Source organism: Triticum aestivum, chromosome 2B (genome assembly GCF_018294505.1).
Source record: "Triticum aestivum cultivar Chinese Spring chromosome 2B, IWGSC CS RefSeq v2.1, whole genome shotgun sequence".
Lineage (NCBI taxonomy): Eukaryota > Viridiplantae > Streptophyta > Magnoliopsida > Poales > Poaceae > Triticum > Triticum aestivum.
Genome location: NC_057798.1, coordinates 100719956 through 100738518, shown reverse-complemented (window position 1 = coordinate 100738518; position 18563 = coordinate 100719956). Strand labels below are relative to the sequence as shown.

At 43.0% G+C, this 18563-nt stretch overlaps 2 protein-coding genes across 3 annotated transcripts; both read right to left on the bottom strand.

The window, feature by feature from the left end:
* Nucleotides 1-7858: 7858 nt before the first annotated feature.
* LOC123043699 (uncharacterized) lies at nt 7859-15553 on the bottom strand. 2 transcript variants are annotated; one of them, XM_044466233.1, is made up of 10 exons: nt 15205-15553; nt 11159-11350; nt 10888-11077; nt 10368-10617; nt 10240-10276; nt 10037-10150; nt 9660-9944; nt 9527-9589; nt 9379-9447; nt 7859-8265 (listed from the first exon to the last, which is right to left on the bottom strand). In XM_044466233.1, exons 7-10 carry the CDS (start codon nt 9924-9926, stop codon nt 8047-8049), a joined length of 618 nt encoding a protein of 205 aa, XP_044322168.1. In that variant the 5' UTR covers nt 9927-9944; nt 10037-10150; nt 10240-10276; nt 10368-10617; nt 10888-11077; nt 11159-11350; nt 15205-15553; the 3' UTR covers nt 7859-8046. The 2 variants fall into 2 exon arrangements, with proteins under 2 accessions (XP_044322168.1, XP_044322167.1); XM_044466232.1 differs by having other exon boundaries at nt 10240-10617.
* LOC123043696 (uncharacterized) lies at nt 11955-15154 on the bottom strand. Its single transcript, XM_044466227.1, has 2 exons — nt 14617-15154; nt 11955-13971 (listed from the first exon to the last, which is right to left on the bottom strand). The coding sequence occupies exons 1-2, from the start codon at nt 14658-14660 to the stop codon at nt 12759-12761; spliced, it is 1257 nt and encodes a 418-aa protein (XP_044322162.1). The 5' UTR covers nt 14661-15154; the 3' UTR covers nt 11955-12758.
* Nucleotides 15554-18563: the final 3010 nt, after the last annotated feature.

Genomic DNA, 18563 nt, shown 5'->3' with positions numbered 1-18563 from the left:
GCACCACCTGAATCCAACGAGGCTAGGTCACACCGGCCCCGCATCCGCCCACTTCCAATGAGGCTGCGTCACTCACCGGCGCACCTCTGCCTCGCCGTGGGCAATGGATGCTCCTCTGTAGGTCAACCTCCTAGTAGAGGGTAGTTCTATGCTCCATGTCGTGCTACGTCCAGCGGTCCCTCAAGCTCCACAAGAACTTCTTTCTTGTTGCGTCTGCACCTCCGGAAAAGGTACTAATTCGAACACTGAAGTTGGTTCTTCAAGGTTAAACTGAAATTATTACTTGAGTGAAGAACTGCATGAAAGTATAGCATAAACGTAGGAGCTTTGATTTACAAAAAGGTAAGGCACCACCACCAGCCCGTCCACCATGGTTGCTGGCTGCCGTGCAAGTTGAGCGCTGATGGTAGTCCTCTGTGTGCATCAAATAAATAGATGTGTTGTTCTGCTAATTGAGTAGTTGGGAAGATGTGAAAAGTACATGCTCTTTAGGTGTTGTCACTATTCCTGTGAGCACAAGTTTTAAAAAATGTTTACTTTGTGCTCTTGCATATGTTTTTGGGCAGTACAAACACATCGCCATAGTGAGTATAGATGCAACACCTTGGGAAGTACTAACATTGCCGCGCTGGGCTTTCCGTGTGCAGGGTCCACTGGGTTCTGTCCTGAGAGAAGCATCACCGGCTGGGAGAGTTCAATGATCTGAACTAGGAAAGTTCAACGTGGAAATTTGCTACAGATTTCAGTACTTGAGAATTTTGTGTGTGTTTTGCATTTTAGGTGACAGAACCAGTGAGTCCTACTACCGGTGTAGGCCAAGTTCAAGGACTTTGCTGCCGACAAGTAATGACAGTTATCCAGCGACACCAGAAACAAAAATTAAATGTTCTTGTGCGGAGGATCCCTCGAATTCACCTCCTCTCGTTCTTTATCAACAAATGATTTTCACTATCTGCAGCAAATTATAGTATGAGAGTGGGAGTTTTATGTTGTACTCTCTGCCTGCACAATGCATTTTGTAGTGTTAGTAGTTGTAGAGATATGTTTGTGTTAAAAAATGGTTTTATATATTTTGTGGTGTCGGTACTTTAGTAGAACATTAGTTCAAATCTTCAAATTTTATATAGTTCAAGTACATAAGGAACATAAGGAACTTTAGTTAGTTTCTTGAATTTCGACTCCTTCAGTTTTTGTTCTTAACCAGTTTTTGTTCAAGTATATAAGGACCGACGCCCTTAGTTTCAAAAAGGAGCTCCCTTAGTTTCAGTAGATGTGGACATTGGTAAAATCTAAAGTTCAACTATTCTGATGGGGCACTTCATAAAGCAAAGAAAAAAGAAAGCAGAGCAAAAGTGAAGAAAAAGAAAAAGAAAACCAAAGTGGTCCTGAGAAGAAAATGCCTACTGTCCAGTAATACATTCTCTCGATAGTCTATGGTTATTTGTTCATGAGAATAAGAGAACAGTGGTACAATACATATTGCGTGATCACATGAGCTGTTCATATAAAAAAAATGCCTCGGTTTGTGTAACATCAGTTCTAACTTTTATAGCTTGATAAATGATTAAAAGTCAATCTGAATTCATTTTGATCCATTCTCTTGTGATTTTAGGCTGAACTCCAATACTTGCATCCGCCACCCCAACGCTGACGTGTTCCCTCAGTCCTCTCTCGACAAATCCAATAGTACAGGTTCTCGCCAGGTAAAACAAAGTAAAAATTTGAAAATGTCATTAAAGACACTTGGAAGTACAAATGTAAAAAATAAAGAAGTTCTGATTCTCGCCAGGTAGGAAGTTTTGGAGAAGAAAACATAAGTTTTTAGAAGAAGGAACGGTAAAAATGTAAGTCCGTTCAACTATATAAACCAAAGTGATGACATTGACAGTAAGGATAAGGATGAGAAACAAAATTAAAAACTAAAACTAAAAGAACATTGAGTGATTATTTTTTGAGAAGTACAAACTCTCTAGTACCATAAGGACCATAAATTAAAAATTAAGAATTGCGTCAGTTCTGACTCAAGGGGACAAATTTGCAAAAAAAATCATACCAGTAAAGGTTCAAAGGAAAAAGCAACTTAACAAATGGAAAAGCGACAATGGATTTATATTATGTTAATCACCGATGTGCTCTTGTTTGTCAGTTCATGTGTGCTCTTGTTATAAGGTCATGCGCCAACTTGTTATCGATTTTGTGTGTGTGTGTGTGTGAGTTCGTAAACCAAGTGTAGCTGCTGCGGAAAAAATGCATGGATGTGCTGCCCTCAGTTCTCTCTCGACAAATCCATCAATGCAGGTTCTCTGGTGCGCCAAGTATTGCCGGCGGCGATGCTTGCATCATGGCCCATTAAGGAGATGCAATTTTCCTGGTTTTCACAGATAACATGGATTTTAGTTCAGCTACAGAAACCACACAGGTTCAATGATGATGATACCATAAGTTTGGACAAGAAAACAAATGAGAATTAAAACATAAAATTTTAAATTCTACAAGTTCAAGTGCTCATCCACATATGGTAATTCAAGTTGGTAAAAGTTTAAAATGGTAAAAAGTTCAAGTTGCAAAACAAGAGAAATCTAGAACATTCGTTGCAAAAAAAATTGACTTCAAAAAAAGAAACACACAAAAAAATTGGCAAAAAAATAACATTCAGTTCAACAATAAAAACAATGCAAGTTCGGGGCTAGGATACAGTAAACCGTTAAAAACTTACGAGAAAAATATTACCCAAAAAACAGAGCAAAGTCTAGTTAGTGAAAACACCCTTAGTACAAACTCATGCAAACATCAGTACAAGTACCTTTTTTCGGAACCATTCAAAATTACTCTACAGAAAATAGCTCAATACAAACATACACATATATCAGTATGACTACTTTGTTTTTCAGACGAAAAACAGCAGGATTCGTCATGCCATATTCCAAATTACTTTTAGACGGTTGCGAAGTAGAGAAAAGGTTCAACATGACTAAGTTTTGCATTTTTGATAGCTATCCAACGGTATATTATTTGCCCCATTTTGATAATTTAAAAAAAATCACATTCAAAATCAAATTTGACCATGTTCGAATTCGTTTTTAAAACGTAAGGAATTAGAAAAACATTTCTATACAGAAAAGTTGCTTATTTTTTATAGCTTTCCAACACCATTTCATTTGCGTCAATCCGACAAACCGTTTGCAAAAAAAGTGAAATACGTTTCGCCCAGAATTTCATTGTTTTTTAAATTACTTTTAAATTGTATATAATTTGAAAAAACAGTAGATATATGAAAGATGTGGATTTTTACCAGCTTTCCAACGCCATCTTATTTGCTCAATTCCGACAAACTGTTTGAAAATTGAGTCCAAAAAACGATTCATGTTTTTGGTTTTGAAAAAAACAGTTTTTTCAAAACTGCTCTTAAACCGTGATGATTTTGCAAAAAATTCCTATATATTTGTAATGTAGATGTCCAGAGCTTTCTAACGATATATTACACGTCCCCATTTCGACGAAAAGACTATCAGTTCGACGAGATGAAAATTATCAGTACAACCGCCTGAAACCGTCAATTCAAGTAAGGTAATAAAATAATATTCTGTTTCGCGAAACAAAATAGCCCATATATATAATCAAATGAGTACATGTATCATAGTTATTTTAAATTTCATAAAAAATATTGCAAGAATTCTCCGCAACAACGCGCAGGGTATTATCTAGTATATCATGAATGAAGGCCTGAATTGTACAGTCTTGTTAAAATCAAGATATCCACGTGGTATGGACAAAGAGTGGTAGTCTTAACGAAAGACAACTTCAAAGCGTGGATGGACAGATATTGCCCTTTGTGATCACAATGAATTAATTCGACACTTGCTCCTCTCTTACACACTTGAAATGCTTTTTTCTAGAGAAGAGGCGATGGCCGAGCCTTGGGCTCGAACCTAGCCCGGCTTTGAATTAACAAAGCCATCAACCGGCCACGATTACACCACTTACAAGAAAGGAAAACAGGGAACGACAAAGATACGGAGTGCTACAACAGCTCATAGCCAACCAACAATACAGGCAAGCGAAAGATACAAGAAGGAGCTCAGCCTGAATTACCACAGCCTAACATCTAGAACAGCAGCTAGCTCGGCCACAGGAGAGAATCAACCAGCAGCACCAGCAACGGTGGCCATCGCCACATCGCCTACTCCGGCAGAACCTGCTAGCAAGCCATCTGATTCCCCCTCCAAAGAGGACCACAATCTTCTCGCCCTGGCTCGAAGGGCGTCGTACCGTCGGGAGGTAGGAAGCTCACCGAGAGCCGCATGAACAAAACCAACAGAGCACCTTAGGCAAGAGGAACCAGAGCTCAAACCACAGCCGCAGCGCTCCCACGACCTCGCCACAAGCACAGCCAACCGCACATCCAAACACGAGCTGAAGAAAAATACTGCACAACGAAGACCGGCGGAAGAAGATGCACAGAAAGCCGCCACCAACCGCAACCAAACCTGCAGCAAACGCCAACCTTGCTTCCATGCACCCCGGATGGTGCCTCCAGGAAGGGATGCGACGACAGAACGCCGCCACCGTCCTCAAGGGGAGCTGGAGCTTTCGCCACAAGAATGCAAGACGACGGGAGGGAGGGGACCTCGACAAGGCCTCCAAGAAGGTAGCCGACGCCAATCCATGGCGTCGCCATTGTCCTGGCCGCCGCCGATGACCAAGGGTTTCCCCCGGTCCCGCTCCACACTCCGACCACAAGGCCACAAGAATGACTAGAGGGGCGCAATCTAGCAGGTAGGAACGGAGGTCTTCGTAAGAAGCAGGAGAGCCGACCGGCGGGGCACCCCTCCATTGCAGAACTCGTCCACCGCAACCCCGCCGCCCGCACGGCCGGAGTCATGGATTAGCACCCACGGCCGCCGCTCACCGCAGAGTCGACGGCGTCCACACAGCCCGGGGCCGCCGACCCGGCATCCACCCACCACGCACATCACCTCCACCGCCAGCAAGAATCCCCGCCACAATCACCTGGGGCATCACCAACCACCGAACACCACCCAAAAGAAAGGAGCGCGTCTGCGGCGTCCCCACAGGCCAGATTCGGCCGGAATCGAAGGCCAGCAGCCGCCCGAGCACCGGATCCGGCGACACAGGGACAGTTGCGGCAAGCCTGAGCAGGAGCAGGGTCGCCTCCCTGGCCCACGGCGGGGAGCCGGATCGAGCAGAATGCCGCCACGGGGACCACCGCAGGCTCCGGATCCGGCGAACGGGCGGCGCCAGGAGCAGCCGACGGGATCCAACACGGCCAGAGACGGGGGAACGCCACCGCAGAAAAGGGGATCGGGGCGAGGTCGACGACCAGGGAGCATGCATGGGGGGATTGGCCAGAGCAGAAGGCGCGAGGGGACGCCCCGCCGCCGCCCAGCACCGCGCGGGCCAGGCCCGGTGACGGCCGCCGGCGGCGGCGGGGGAGGGAAGAGCAGGGAGAAGGGCCTTGACGAGGCGGCTAGGGTTTCGCCCCCGAGTCGCCCAGAGAGGACGACGCGGGGGTCGGGGTGGGGGAGGAGGGGCGGGCGCACACAGGATACCTTTTTTGATATCGCCTCACACTTGAAATGCCCCTCCAGTGAGCCATCCATATTGCTTTCAATCTACCACGGCCAACATCAATAACGAATATGTTTGGTAATTTGTTGAAAGAAATTCATCCTCGGCTCAAAGTGCACATCCGTGTTGGAGTGTGTGTTTTTCTTTTGGCAATATGGAGATGTAAATGATCATTTTTTAACTAGGCAAAAGTTTCAAAACAAATTGCAAGTCATCTTAAGAGCCATCAGTTTTTGGGTCAGTACAAGGTTCTCTCTCCAGGATGTGGATGCGTGGGAGTCCACGGCTTTGGGTGCACCTGTTGGGAGATTATCGTCAGGGCTTTATTCGTCCGTTTTGGGTGACGGTCCGGTGTAATACTTTCTGTTTTCATTGTTCTAGCTCGGCCCATGTATTTGAACTTTTCTCCTGTTTCGTACTTTGTTCTAATATTATGGGTGTTGGCCAGGGGGATTTTTCCTCCTTTTCAGGGAGAAAAAAGATGAAGCGGCAATAGTTCATAGGGTCTGTCTAAATCTCAGTCGACTGAGACTTCGCGAAGTCTAAGTCAGATGACGTCATATATAAACTGATCGCACGTAACTCCGTTCGCTTGCCTGGAGTTCTGTTTCCCCCTGTTCGTTATGTGTTGGCCTGCGTCGGCCTGCGTTGGCTCACACGTGGGCTGCTGCTGGGCTGTATTGACATCATCTATTCGTTGTGCCTTTGTTTTTTTTTATTTGTGCTTTTTACTGGAATTGCTAGAACATTGTCCCGTTGGGTGTACTATGCAGCACAGTGTAGCTTTTATTTTTTACGCTAGAGTTGCTAATACTCTGTTTCTTCTTTTCGTGTCATCTTGCTATTTTTGTTCTTTATTTATCATTTCATTCAAAAACTATTTTGTATTTTTAAATGATAAAGAAATCTTCAATGTAACAAAGAAAAATAAAGAAATGAAAAGAAGAAGACAATTTAATTGTCTGTAACCGACGGATAAGCAACTATATGTGGCCGACTAGTGTGCAAATGAGTATAAATATTAGGCTGTATTTAGGCTGTCAAATATATCGGTGTATGTGTCATCTCTCCCAGCCGATATGCACTGTAGTGTGCCTCAAACAAATATAATACATACAAAAAGTGTAGTTGTTCTAAAAAAAGTGTAGTGTGTTTGTATTTCTTTGAGCACACATTTTTGACACAAAAAAGGAAAATAAATTAAGAAACTATGTGCAGCCCATGTGTGTGCATAACACAAATCCAAAACGCAAAAATAAATAGAAAGAAAAATAGAAAGTACAAAATCAAAAATGAAAAAGTGAAAAATAAATTCACATACTGGGACACCCAAGCTCCTAGGCCCTCCCCCCGCCCGCACCCAAGTTAGAGAGACATACAGTTGCATGACTACAGTTGGACGTAGTTGCGATCAGGTGCGACGCTTGCAGTTGCGGGGATGTTCTCGGGCTTGCAATTGGCCCACCCATCTACCGGCGCCCCCTTCCACAGAACAAAAAAGCCCAATTGCGGTCGGGCTAGAAGACATGCAGTTGCGGTCGGGTGCGACACTTGCAGTTGCATGTCTAGTGTCGGACATGCAACTGACCCACCCCCTCTCTCGCCGCCCCCTCCGACAAAACAAAGGTCCAGTTGCAACCATATTCACTACTAGATATTTCATTATAACCGAGGGTCCAATCACCGTCGGATATTTTTGATCACCGTCAACTATTACTAAAACCGACGGTACACCGTCGGCCATCTCCCGTCGGCCTTGCTCCGTCGGCCATTACAGTAATGGTCGACAGTACAGTCGGGTAATATTGTCACCTACGGTAGTAAGCCGACGGTGAGCCGTCGGGCATGTTATTGTGACCAGCTGGCTCATCTTAGCCCGACGACATTTATAGCCGACGGTTCCTTGTCGAGCATTTACTCTCCGACGGTTATTGCTTCCCGTCGGTTTTCAAAGTAGTCGACGGTACATTTGTCCCGCTGGACTTATTTATGACCGTGAGGAGAACCAAACCGTCAGCTCATTAGATGGTCGACAGTGTATACGGCCTTTCAGGAAACCTGTTAGCCGAGGGTGAGCGAACACCGCCAGAAAACCTGTTAGTCAAGGGTGAGCAAACACCGTCAATTTATAAATTCACCAACAGTCTGAAGTCCCCATTGGCATTCTCTATAACCGAGACATATTTTCCTCCATAGGTCATTACTCACCCCTCGTATATTTCTTTCACCAAGGGGTGTTTCATTCCATCTCATACACAAGCACAAGGTATTGAGTTGCATCCAAATTGCATTAACCATAATTATCAAATGTCGAATGCAGAACAAAATAGTAACTGAGATAGGCCACATTTTGCATAAGATAAATTGTCCACTAAGACAAATTTGTCCATAAGATAATAAAGTGTTTCAAATATCTAACACAACTACATTTTGACATGACTTGAACATCATTAGATTTTATAGCCAATCATCATCATCGCCATCGCCACCGCCATAGCCATAGACATAGTCATCCTCATCTCCATAGTCATCATATTCCCCATCACCATAGTGATCATAGTGCTCATCACCATACAGATCACCCTCGCCATAGTTACCATATCCCCCATTGCCATAGTCGTCGTCCTCATCATCATTTCCATGACTCGTACTGCCTCCAGTCCTGCTTCCCATTCCCTAAGTAATGACAAGACTAGTTGTCAGTATAATGTAGCTGAAATTTAAGTGACCTACAGGGATCAAACTTAATTGTTCTAATTGATAGGTTATCTGCGAACTGCTATATGACAGCATGATTATCCAACAATATGATGCCTATTCACCTTTCGTTCCTTCACATGAAATTTTCAGAGGAAACATGAATCAGCAGGAACACATTCCATACACATTTACCAAGTACTATGCATATCTATCTGCAACCCCATTATCAACAGTGTTTACATTTCGCAGTCACATGACAAAGCCGAATTACTAAACTAACAGACCGCTATTGGCTAGTTTGGGCATATAGTAAACTAATTAAGAATGGCATGTACAAAGAGCATAAACTAGCAGCATGTGCCCCAAGGTGAAATAATATTTGCATGTATATGTATTATAATTGAAATGCATATGTACAGAGGCTTTATCGAACATGGTACAATGCTTAGATAAAGTAAGAGTATCCGTAAGAAAAATATTCCGGATGGTTAGCCTAAATGCTTTCATGTCTACTAATTCGTTCCCTGCGACCTCAATAAATTATACATGAAGTACAAATAAATTATTGTTCATACTATCATATTTTTCCTATTAATGATTTTTTAATTAACATGGTTTAGTTTATCTAGTTTTGCACATAAGAAATGATAGCGAATTTAGATATGCAAGCAAACAAGGCATATGTACAGAGATACAAGCAAACAAGGCATATGTACAGATAAACAAGCATGACAACTGTAGGCTATCAAGTGTGGTCTTCACTGCATTTTTTTCTCATAGATGTGCAGATAAACTTGTCCTATCAACCATCAAGTATTTACATGCAGCATCAGTCATTTCTCTTGGGTGATATAATCCTTTAGAGGAATGCGCCAATATAGTTAACCATGCATTTCTTTTCTAAATCTGTAATTAAAATATATGAAGGATCTACATCTGCTGCTACTTTCCATGACCAAAAATACTGCACCTAACTTGCACACACAAATTCTCTCTTGATGTGCTAATACATATGCAAAGACAAACACATAAATGGTGGAACAAGGAGAGGTAATCCCAGACTTGCGAGCACGACGACAATGAACTAACCTTTTCGGTTTGGTGTTGAGGCACATCACCTCGTCCCCTTTGAAATCCGCCTTCAGAATATGATGGAGACTATGTATCATACACAAAAGAAACATTACTTAATGGGTTCAATTGCTGAAAGCCTACAATTCAGATGGGTATAACTTACCAAGTCATCTGTTGCTGATTGCATTATGCCATCAAAGTCGACTCCCCCTTTCTCAGCCAAAGACTACAAACATCAGCATGTCAGCACATACCTATCCACTCAGACTCTAATTTACAAGAGAAGATAATATTACCTGAACAACAAGCTCAATGCCTCGAAGACGATTGATCTCCTGCTTCAAATATTTGTTTTCTCTTTCTAGACGCTCCTCCTTAGCAGATTGCACCGGCTGTGAGGCCATCGCCCTTTTAGACTTAAACTTCGCCTTCTCTGCTTTGCTAAACAACTCATTAGCAATTCCCAGCCTGCCATGTGGCATTCTGCCTGCTGCTTCGTAGATGATTTGTCCATCTAAATCCGGGTGCTCCTCTTCCCAATTTTCTCCATGGGCATTTTTCATTGCCTTATCAAAATCCTCCTTTTCAAATTAAAAATTAATGGTAAACTGCAGTGTTATGCACATAGTTCTCATGATGATTATAATGAACTAAGTTGCAATATTTTACTGACCCAATGATCAGCAGTTCTTTGACTGCATATCTGCTCTTCATCAGTCCCTCGATGCAATTTGTGCGTGTGAAGCCAAGCACCAGAAATTCCAGGGTCTTTCCCGGTTTTGAGTTTCTGCATTTCAAGAGTGTGACACATCATCCAATGTAAATGAAACTTCCTTATTAAACAGTAAGCACAAAGATGTTTGACGAAAATAGTACCAGAAATTGACATGTGGCGACAACATTTCTAGCACCACTGCAATGGAAGACCGTGTCCCCATTAGCAAGTCTATTCCTTTTGTTGGTTAAAGATAACCCTCTAAATTCAGTACTACTCTAGTGCTCACATAGTAGACGCCAACCAACGTCTGTACCAAAGTCAACTCTCTTTGCAGAAATTAAAGCTTCCTTAGTTGGCCAGCGGTTACCATCCTCATCCTCTTCTGTTAGTTCTGTAGGCAATTGTCCCTTCTTCTTTAATCTTTTGATGGCTGCCGCCTTTTCCTCATGTAGCATCTGCTTCACTTTCCTAGTTAAGTTCTCCTCCAAAACACCATCTGCCTTCTCTTGCTCCGATGGGTCACACTTGAAACGCCACTGCCAAAAACCATCCCAAAACATTTTTTGTTAGTTACTAGTGCATTTGTGGAAGTGAGCATATGCATAATCATCAAAGCTTCCAACACTTCATAGATAAACCAAGTAGTTTTGTCATGGTTGTGACCAAAATAAAGAATTTTAACTACCACCTATCCACCAGTTTTAGACTTCTTATGTCTAAATATAATATGTTCACCTCTGTTTTAGAATTCTAAGTACTAGAAAAACTGATTCAAAATTCTCAAAGCATTGTGCGCATATACTTACCCAAAATTCTTCCACTATTTTGGAAGCTGCTGTTCTTACTTCTGGACCAGGGGACCACTTGTAGTCCTCCCAACACAATACCGGTTTCTGATCATTTTTTGGACCAATTGGCGGTGGATACATCTGGCGCACTAAGGCACCTAACACCGTTGATGGATCACGAGCACTGTATGGGTGCCTTTCCCATGCCCTGTTATAAATAAAGATCAAATGTAGTTAGCACATGAACATTGCTCCAACAAGTAAAGCAATTGGAATATTTAATACTTACATGCCAATGGGAACTATAAGCGGTCGGTCAATTTCCTCTAGTCTGAGACCGGCTGTAGTCCTAGTTCTTGGTGTTCTAGGCTTTTTAGCCTGTACAGTTGACTGAGTTGATCCATTGTTTCCTACGGAGGCACTAGAAGAAGACCTGTTCGACCTAGCCATTGAGACACGCCTATGATGCAAGCGGGTCATCCTATTTACATAGTGACAAATGCATTCTTATTAGCCACATAAAAAAATAATTAGTAGATGATTACCAAAGGCATGATAGTAGAAGAAGAGAACAACAGAAAACATTATGTAACAACTAAACTAGAAATACTATCAAACATAATATATTATTCAATAGTTGTGTCACTAAATCACTATGTAATATGTATTACTACCAATAGTAAACATACTATATTATTCACTAGTTGTGCCACTATATAATATTTATTGGTACCAAGACAGAAAATGACAAGTGCAAAAGCTATAAATGTTCAGTAATCATCATCGTCATATTCAGAGTCATGCTCTATTGCATCATCCTCATCTTCGGTCTCATATGTCTCTTCTTGTCCTTCCTCTTCAGGTAAATCTTCTTCTTCCTCATCAGTACTCTCGTCCAATTCATCTTCTGAAGATTCTTCTCCCTCATAATTATTGCCTTGATTTTCTATTACATAAATTTCAGAGGGATCAAGCTCCACATCATCTGACTCCTTTCTTGGCTCAGTAGATTCATCAACAAATTTGCCACCATCTACAGAAAAACTACCCAGATGACCACCTTCCTGGAAATATTCATCTGTAGTAGATGGGTCATTTGCGCAGTCATCAAAGTTACTCAAGCTGGTACTTGGCTGAATAGTGTAAACAACCCTCCATGATGATGTGGTGGTCATGGCTTTTCAGCCCAATGAATTTGTTTTTACTCAAGTTGACAGTTTTACTCAAATTAGCAGCAAACCTATCAGAAAACTTCACTTCTTTAAACCACTTAAGGATGGTCATTCTATCTTCCTTGCTGACACAATATTTCGCTCTAGGTTTCTTCCACACACCCCTTGAATTCTTGTTCAGGTGTAGCTTTGGTCGATCACAATACAAAGCAACATCAAGGCGTGCTTTGTTGCTATCCTTAGTTTTCTCAGGAATATCAAGGCATGTGTTTAGTAAAGCCTCAGATACATTTTTCTCATTGTGCATTACATCAATGTTATGGCGAAGCAGCAACTTCCGAAAATACTCTAGCTGCCACAAACCACTTATAGCTATCCAATTGTGCTCCTTCCCAAACCCCTCAAATTTACTCTTGCCAGTTTCATCATGGACAAGACTTTGGAGTTCTTCATACACCTGTTCTCCGGACAAGGGCTTTGGTGGAGGATCTAAAACTGTTTTTTTCTTGCGAAAACATTTCACACTCCTACGAAATGCATGGTCAGTGGGAAGGAATCTCCTATGGCAGTCAAACCAGCATGGTTTTCTCCCATTCTTCAATGAGAATGTCTTTATGTCAGATCCACATATAGGGCAAGCAAGCTTTCCATGAGTGCTCCAGCATGCTACTAATCCATAAGCTGGAAAGTCATGAATAGTCCAAAGCAAAGCTGCCTTTAAGGTGAAATTTTGCTTTCGATAACTATCATAGTTTCTACACCATTTCTCCACAAATCATCAAGTTCGTCAACTAGAGGCTGCATAAAAACATTTAGGTTCTTTCCTGGATGATCTGGACCGGGAATAACTAGTGCAAGGATCAGGTTACTCTGCTTCATGCACATTTCTGGTGGAAGATTATAAGGCACAACAAATACTGGCCAACATGAGTAGGAGGCTGCTGTAATACCAAAAGGTGTGAATCCGTTAGTTGCTAGACATAGCCTTATATTCCTTACTTCCTCAGCAAATTTTTTAAATTCCTTATTAAATTCCTTCCAAGCTTCACCATGAGAAGGGTGAACCATTACTTCATCACTGTTATGAGGCCTTGCGTGATAGTCCATGTGCTTGGCAGTGCTTTGTGACATGTACAACCGTTGTAGCCTAGGAGTAATTGGGAGATAGCGCAGAACTTTTCTTGGTATCTTCGTAGATTTATTTCCTGCGGTTGTTTCCTCATATCTAGGTTCTTTGCAGATAGTGCATTTTTCTTTATTTTCATTCTCCTTATAATAAATCATACAATTATTGGGGCATGCATGAATTTTGACGTAAGGCATTGCTAGACTATGCACAAGCTTCTTGGACCTATGGAAGTTTGCTGGGAGATCTTTTGCAGCATCATCCCCAACAATGTCATGTATAAGAGTCATCATTTCATTGTAACAAGCTTCTGACAGATTATGTTGTGTTTTAATAGTCATTAGCCTTCCTACAATGGATAGACGTGATTGTGTGGTCTTCTCATGCAAAGGTTTGTCGGCTTCCATCAACATTTCATAGAATTTTTTAGCAGCTTTTGTTGGCTCATCACCTTTAGAAACTCCTTCAGCAACAATTGCATCAACTAGCATGTCATTCATTCTATCTCCATCCCCCACGTTATCATGCTCTACATTTTCAGGTGCATCAGACTCCCCGTGGCTAGTCCATCTCTCATATCCTAACATGAACCCATTGCTGCACAAGTGTGTGGTCATGACATCCCTTGTGCACTTATGACCGCAAAAGCACTTGCTGCAAGGACAACGGGATTTCCCGTCTGCAGCAGCATCGGGCAATGAGAATGCATGATCTAGAAAATTATCTACTCCATGTTGCCAAGCATCACTGATCAACTTCCCTCGTCTCTCTTTGTACATCCAACTACGGTCGACATCTACATTGCTACAAAAATGTAGAATGGAAGTAGGAGGTATAGTATAAGCATTGGATTTAATCATGAACGTAAAGTGTGATATATATTAATTATATAGTAACAATGAGAACATCAATCAAACAACTTTATATTTGGCCTACATTGGCCATAACTAACAAGATGGTCATTAGGAGCTCTATCCAAACAAGCTAACTGATGTGCAAGTTTATTAATACCTATTTCAACTTTCTGAACAAGAAACTGAGGGAACTGTTCAGGTTATTCATGGCCATCAGAAGCACATACTAGTTGGACATAAGTTGCTACTGTAGTAAACACATAAAACATAACCTTTTTGTGAGCATACCAGTTGAATCCTAGATTTAAGGTTCTACAAATATTCTCTCCGTTTCTTACATAATTAGTTCCCGGCTAACATGGTTTAGAAAGAAAAGAAAGAAAACAAGATCAACTCGTACAACAAGAAAACTTGCCAAACTAAAATTATGAACCGCCAACAAACCAATATTGATGGATCGTGCAGAAAAGAAATTGCAATGTACAAATAATGGACAATCAGCACAATCACGTAAGATAGAAAAGAAGAAAATTACTCAAGGGGGTGTGCCAGAGACGAGCAGAGAGGGGAATGGGGAGGGAGAAGAGAATGATACCGTGGCGCCCCACTGTGATCGCTGCGTGCCGATTGATCGGCCATCGCAGAGGAAGCAGAGGAACTCCTGACCACCTGTCGGAGTGGAAGCAGAGGGACACCGGGCACCCCTCGAGCTAGATTGGTTTGGAGAACGAGGATGTGTTTGTTTTCAAAGAGGACCAGGAGACTATGGCGGTTAGTTTAGGACCTGATTTGGTGCGTGGTGCGTCGGCGCGCGAGAAGTTTTTGGTGGCCGCGCCAAGAAATCAGCGCCAGATCGCCAAAGAATTCGGTAACAGGAGTCCACGGCTGCGAGGTGGGCACTAACCACTACGCGAGAAACGTGAAAAAAATAGATAACCACGAGGCCTCCTCAACGGATTGAACGGACTCAATTATATTATCCCACGAAAACCACGGTAGACGGTACATATGTTATTATCTCTAGATCACATAATCGTGTCAATGTTGCAACAAATTGTCTCTGGTGTACGTGCTGATTAACTAATTGACCAAACAACTCAGTCTCCACATTTATTTGTGTCAAAATTTTCTCAATTTCAGTTTCAAAAAAAAAATCCCAAATTGCCTACTGTACTGTACTGACCTGAAGAGATTGGGCGTGGTTAGGTCGTGGCCCGCTCAGACGGTGTCGAAGAAGTCGCCATGCTTGCAGGAGGCAGGGTCGAACTGGACGCGGCGGCGAGGTACCTCCGGGGCCGCCAGTAGCTCCGAGGCCGCCAGTCCTCGTCCGTCTTCTCCGCCAGTGCGGGCTCTCCCCACCCAACCCCCGCTTCCCCATCCAGCTCATGGCGACACGGGAACCTGCTGCTGCTGCCTACCGCTTGACTTTGGGGTCAAATCTGAGACGAGAGTGGAGGACGGTGGCAAGTCAGGTGACACATCTAGGCGGCGACCGGCGTTGAGAGAGAGGTGAATGTGAGCCGCAGGACTGAGGGGATAATAAGCGGCGGGGCTGGTCAACTGCGCTTTGAGAAGGTCTAGTATAGATAATATCTGAGGAGACATATGTCACAACCTGTCTGATGTCCACCTGGTATAGCACGCTAGGCAAGCCTGTTTAGTCTTGGGTTCGAACCGTGCGGTGCACTTAATTTTTGCACACGCGTTATTGATTAATTATTATTACGTATGAAATTATATAGGAGTACAATAACTTTTATTTTTTGGGCCATTTGTTTTTTTAAATCCTATTTTTATTCTTAGATTTCTCACAGTTCGTCTGGCACATACACGATTCCTTTTTTTTTTGACATGACACATACACGATTCTTGGTATGATCATAATACGTTTTTTTGCGAAAAATGGCCACAATACCTTGGATGATCCATTGGTGTGTTGTATTTGGTTCCACCGCGCATCGGTTTTTTTTTTGCATGATAATACGTGTCTCATTCATATCATAAAGATCAAATTACAAGCTACGTAAGGATCGACATGACAAAACTGAAAAGATAGCAAAACATCTCTGAGCTAGACACCAACGCTCCGTCACATGCCCCCAGCACGACCACAGCAGCCACCGAAGAGAAGAACGATGGATCACCTTCTCACCCAAGCTCGACGCGGCTCCATTGTTGATATGCAGCTTTGTGGACCTCCAAGGTGGCTCACCAAAACTGAAGTCATTGTCGTTGAATGAATCAGATCTGGGCAACACCCCAGGACATGCTATCGAACTCAAGATCTGGCACTCCACCACAACTAAGACGCCGAAGGAGGAAACTACACTTTCCATCCATCAACCACGAACCCAGCACATGTTCCGTCTTCCAAATGTCGTCGATGCAGTCCACAATCTACATCCGCTCCTGGACTACGTACCTCCCTAGCTCCGTGCCGATGTTGGGGCAGACGCCGGCCCGAGGACACATGTCCACCACGAGGATGCCGCCGCCACACCATCCTTGCTTGAACAGGCTGGTTTTCAAAACCACCCCAACCATAGGGCCGATTGACTTGTCGGAGAAGGATCTGAAGAATCTTTATTCAGCGCCGTCATTGCGCCGCCGAAGCCAAGACGATGAGCAACCTAAAAACAAAGCTACTTTAGCCTAAAACTATTCCACACACACACGGAGAGAGAGAGAGAGATCCGGCGACCCCCTAGCACCAACGATCGAGGTCGTCGGCGGAGGGGAGCCGCCGTCGAACTCTCTTTGGGAGAGACGCTAGCGAGATAGCCCTTTTTCTTCACGAGGAAGAAAGAATGACCACTGCTTAATGGTTGATTTGTTGTGTTTGTGGTATCTCATAAGGATTGTACGTAGAGAATCATATGTGTGTATATATATATAATGACTCTTTTTTTAGTTTTGAAATACGGAACTCGGGCTTGTAAGTCATGATAGTACTAGTACTTCATGACCAGCCATACATGTTTACTAAGGACCTAAAATGGTGATGAAAAATATGAACGGGTTCATATTGTACAAACATAGCCTCACCGATGCAGGGGACGGCCCCTGTTGCTCCATGTGGCAGACTCTCTGTAGAAAAGGTGATACCTCCCTTTTACTTTCTTGGTTGGGAGGAAAAAGAATGGTCGCACTGCTTCGGACAAAAAGGATCATGTGTACGTATAGTATCGTATGCATAGCATTCCACTTCCTTAATTTTAAAATACAACACTCATCCTCGTTATAATTCAAGATGTAATTAATACTTCACGACACATTTGCATTTAATTAATAATATACATGAAGGTCGGGGTCCTTTTAGACAAAGTTGCATTTATTAGAAAATCTAAAGATACGTGCAAGGCAAAAGTTACAGAAGTACATGACCAAGAAATTATCAAACTAGGACTTTAATTAGTAAGTGCAATTTTTTTAAACATCATATTTGTATTATCATGTACCAATATTTTTAAGCATCCTATATATTAATTGTGAAAAAGAACATAATGCACTCGCTTACAATAGCAATGCTAGATGTTAGTTCTTGGAATCTTCTTATACTGAATTATCTGGAATATAACATCGGTCATTCTACATATGTTGTCCATTGAAACATATCGTCGAGAGGGAAAGTCAAATGCAGGTTATCACTATACACCATCGGGTATTTTCTCAAATAACCAAGAGGCACATATCTACCGCCGGCCATGTCCTCTCATAGGTGAGAGTTTTGTTTTCACCTTCGGCTATTAAATTTCACCGTCGGGCATTACATGTAATCCCCGTGAGTGTGGCAAAAACCGTCGGGCATTACATGTAATCCCCGAGGGTGTACCAAAAACCGCCGGGCATTACAATTAACCGTCGGGCATTACATGTAATCCTCGTGGGTGTAGGGAAACCCGTCGGGCATTACGTGTAATCCCCGTGGGTGTAGGGAAACCCGTCGGGCATTACATGTAATCCCCGTGGGTGTAGGAAAAACCGTCGGGCATTACATGTAATCCCTGTGGGTGTAGGAAAAACCGTCGGGCTTTACGATGAACCGTCAGGCATTAAGTTGGATATCCGAGGGGTGAATTTTCACCGTCGGACATTCTAGTATACCGTCGGGTATTAGTGGTAATACTCGTGAGTCGACAGTAACCGTCGGCCATTATAACTACCATCGGCTATTACTGTAATACCCGACGGTCCGTCGGTTATTAGATTTCACCGTCGGAAATATGGGGATTTCTAGTAGTGATTGGGGGACATGCAGTTGCGATTGTCTACGGCGCTTGCAGTTGCGGGGCTGTTGTCGGGCTTGCAACTAGGTTGCCCCCTCCGACAGAACAAAAAGTCCAGTTTGCGGTTGGGTTACAAGACATGCAGTTGCGGTCGGGTGCAACACTTGCAGTTGCATACATAGTGTCGGACATGCAACTGGCCCGCCCCCTCCGACAAAACAAAGGTCCAATTGCAACCATGTTGGGGGACATGCAGTTGCGGTCGGGTGCGGCGCTTGCAGTTGCAGGGATGTTGTCGGGCTTGCAACTCGCCCAC

Coding starts and splice junctions, on each gene's coding strand:
- LOC123043696 (XM_044466227.1), bottom strand. CDS start 14,660: ATGGCCGATCAATCGGCACGCAGCGATCACAGTGGGGCGCCACG. Junction 13,972..14,616: donor GATCACAGTGGGGCGCCACG/GTATCATTCTCT, acceptor ACATTTTTGTAG/CAATGTAGATGTCGACCGTA.
- LOC123043699 (XM_044466232.1), bottom strand. CDS start 9,926: ATGAAAAATGCCCATGGAGAAAATTGGGAAGAGGAGCACCCGGATTTA. Junction 9,590..9,659: donor GCATTGAGCTTGTTGTTCAG/GTAATATTATCT, acceptor TGATGTTTGTAG/TCTTTGGCTGAGAAAGGGGG. Junction 9,448..9,526: donor AATCAGCAACAGATGACTTG/GTAAGTTATACC, acceptor TATGATACATAG/TCTCCATCATATTCTGAAGG.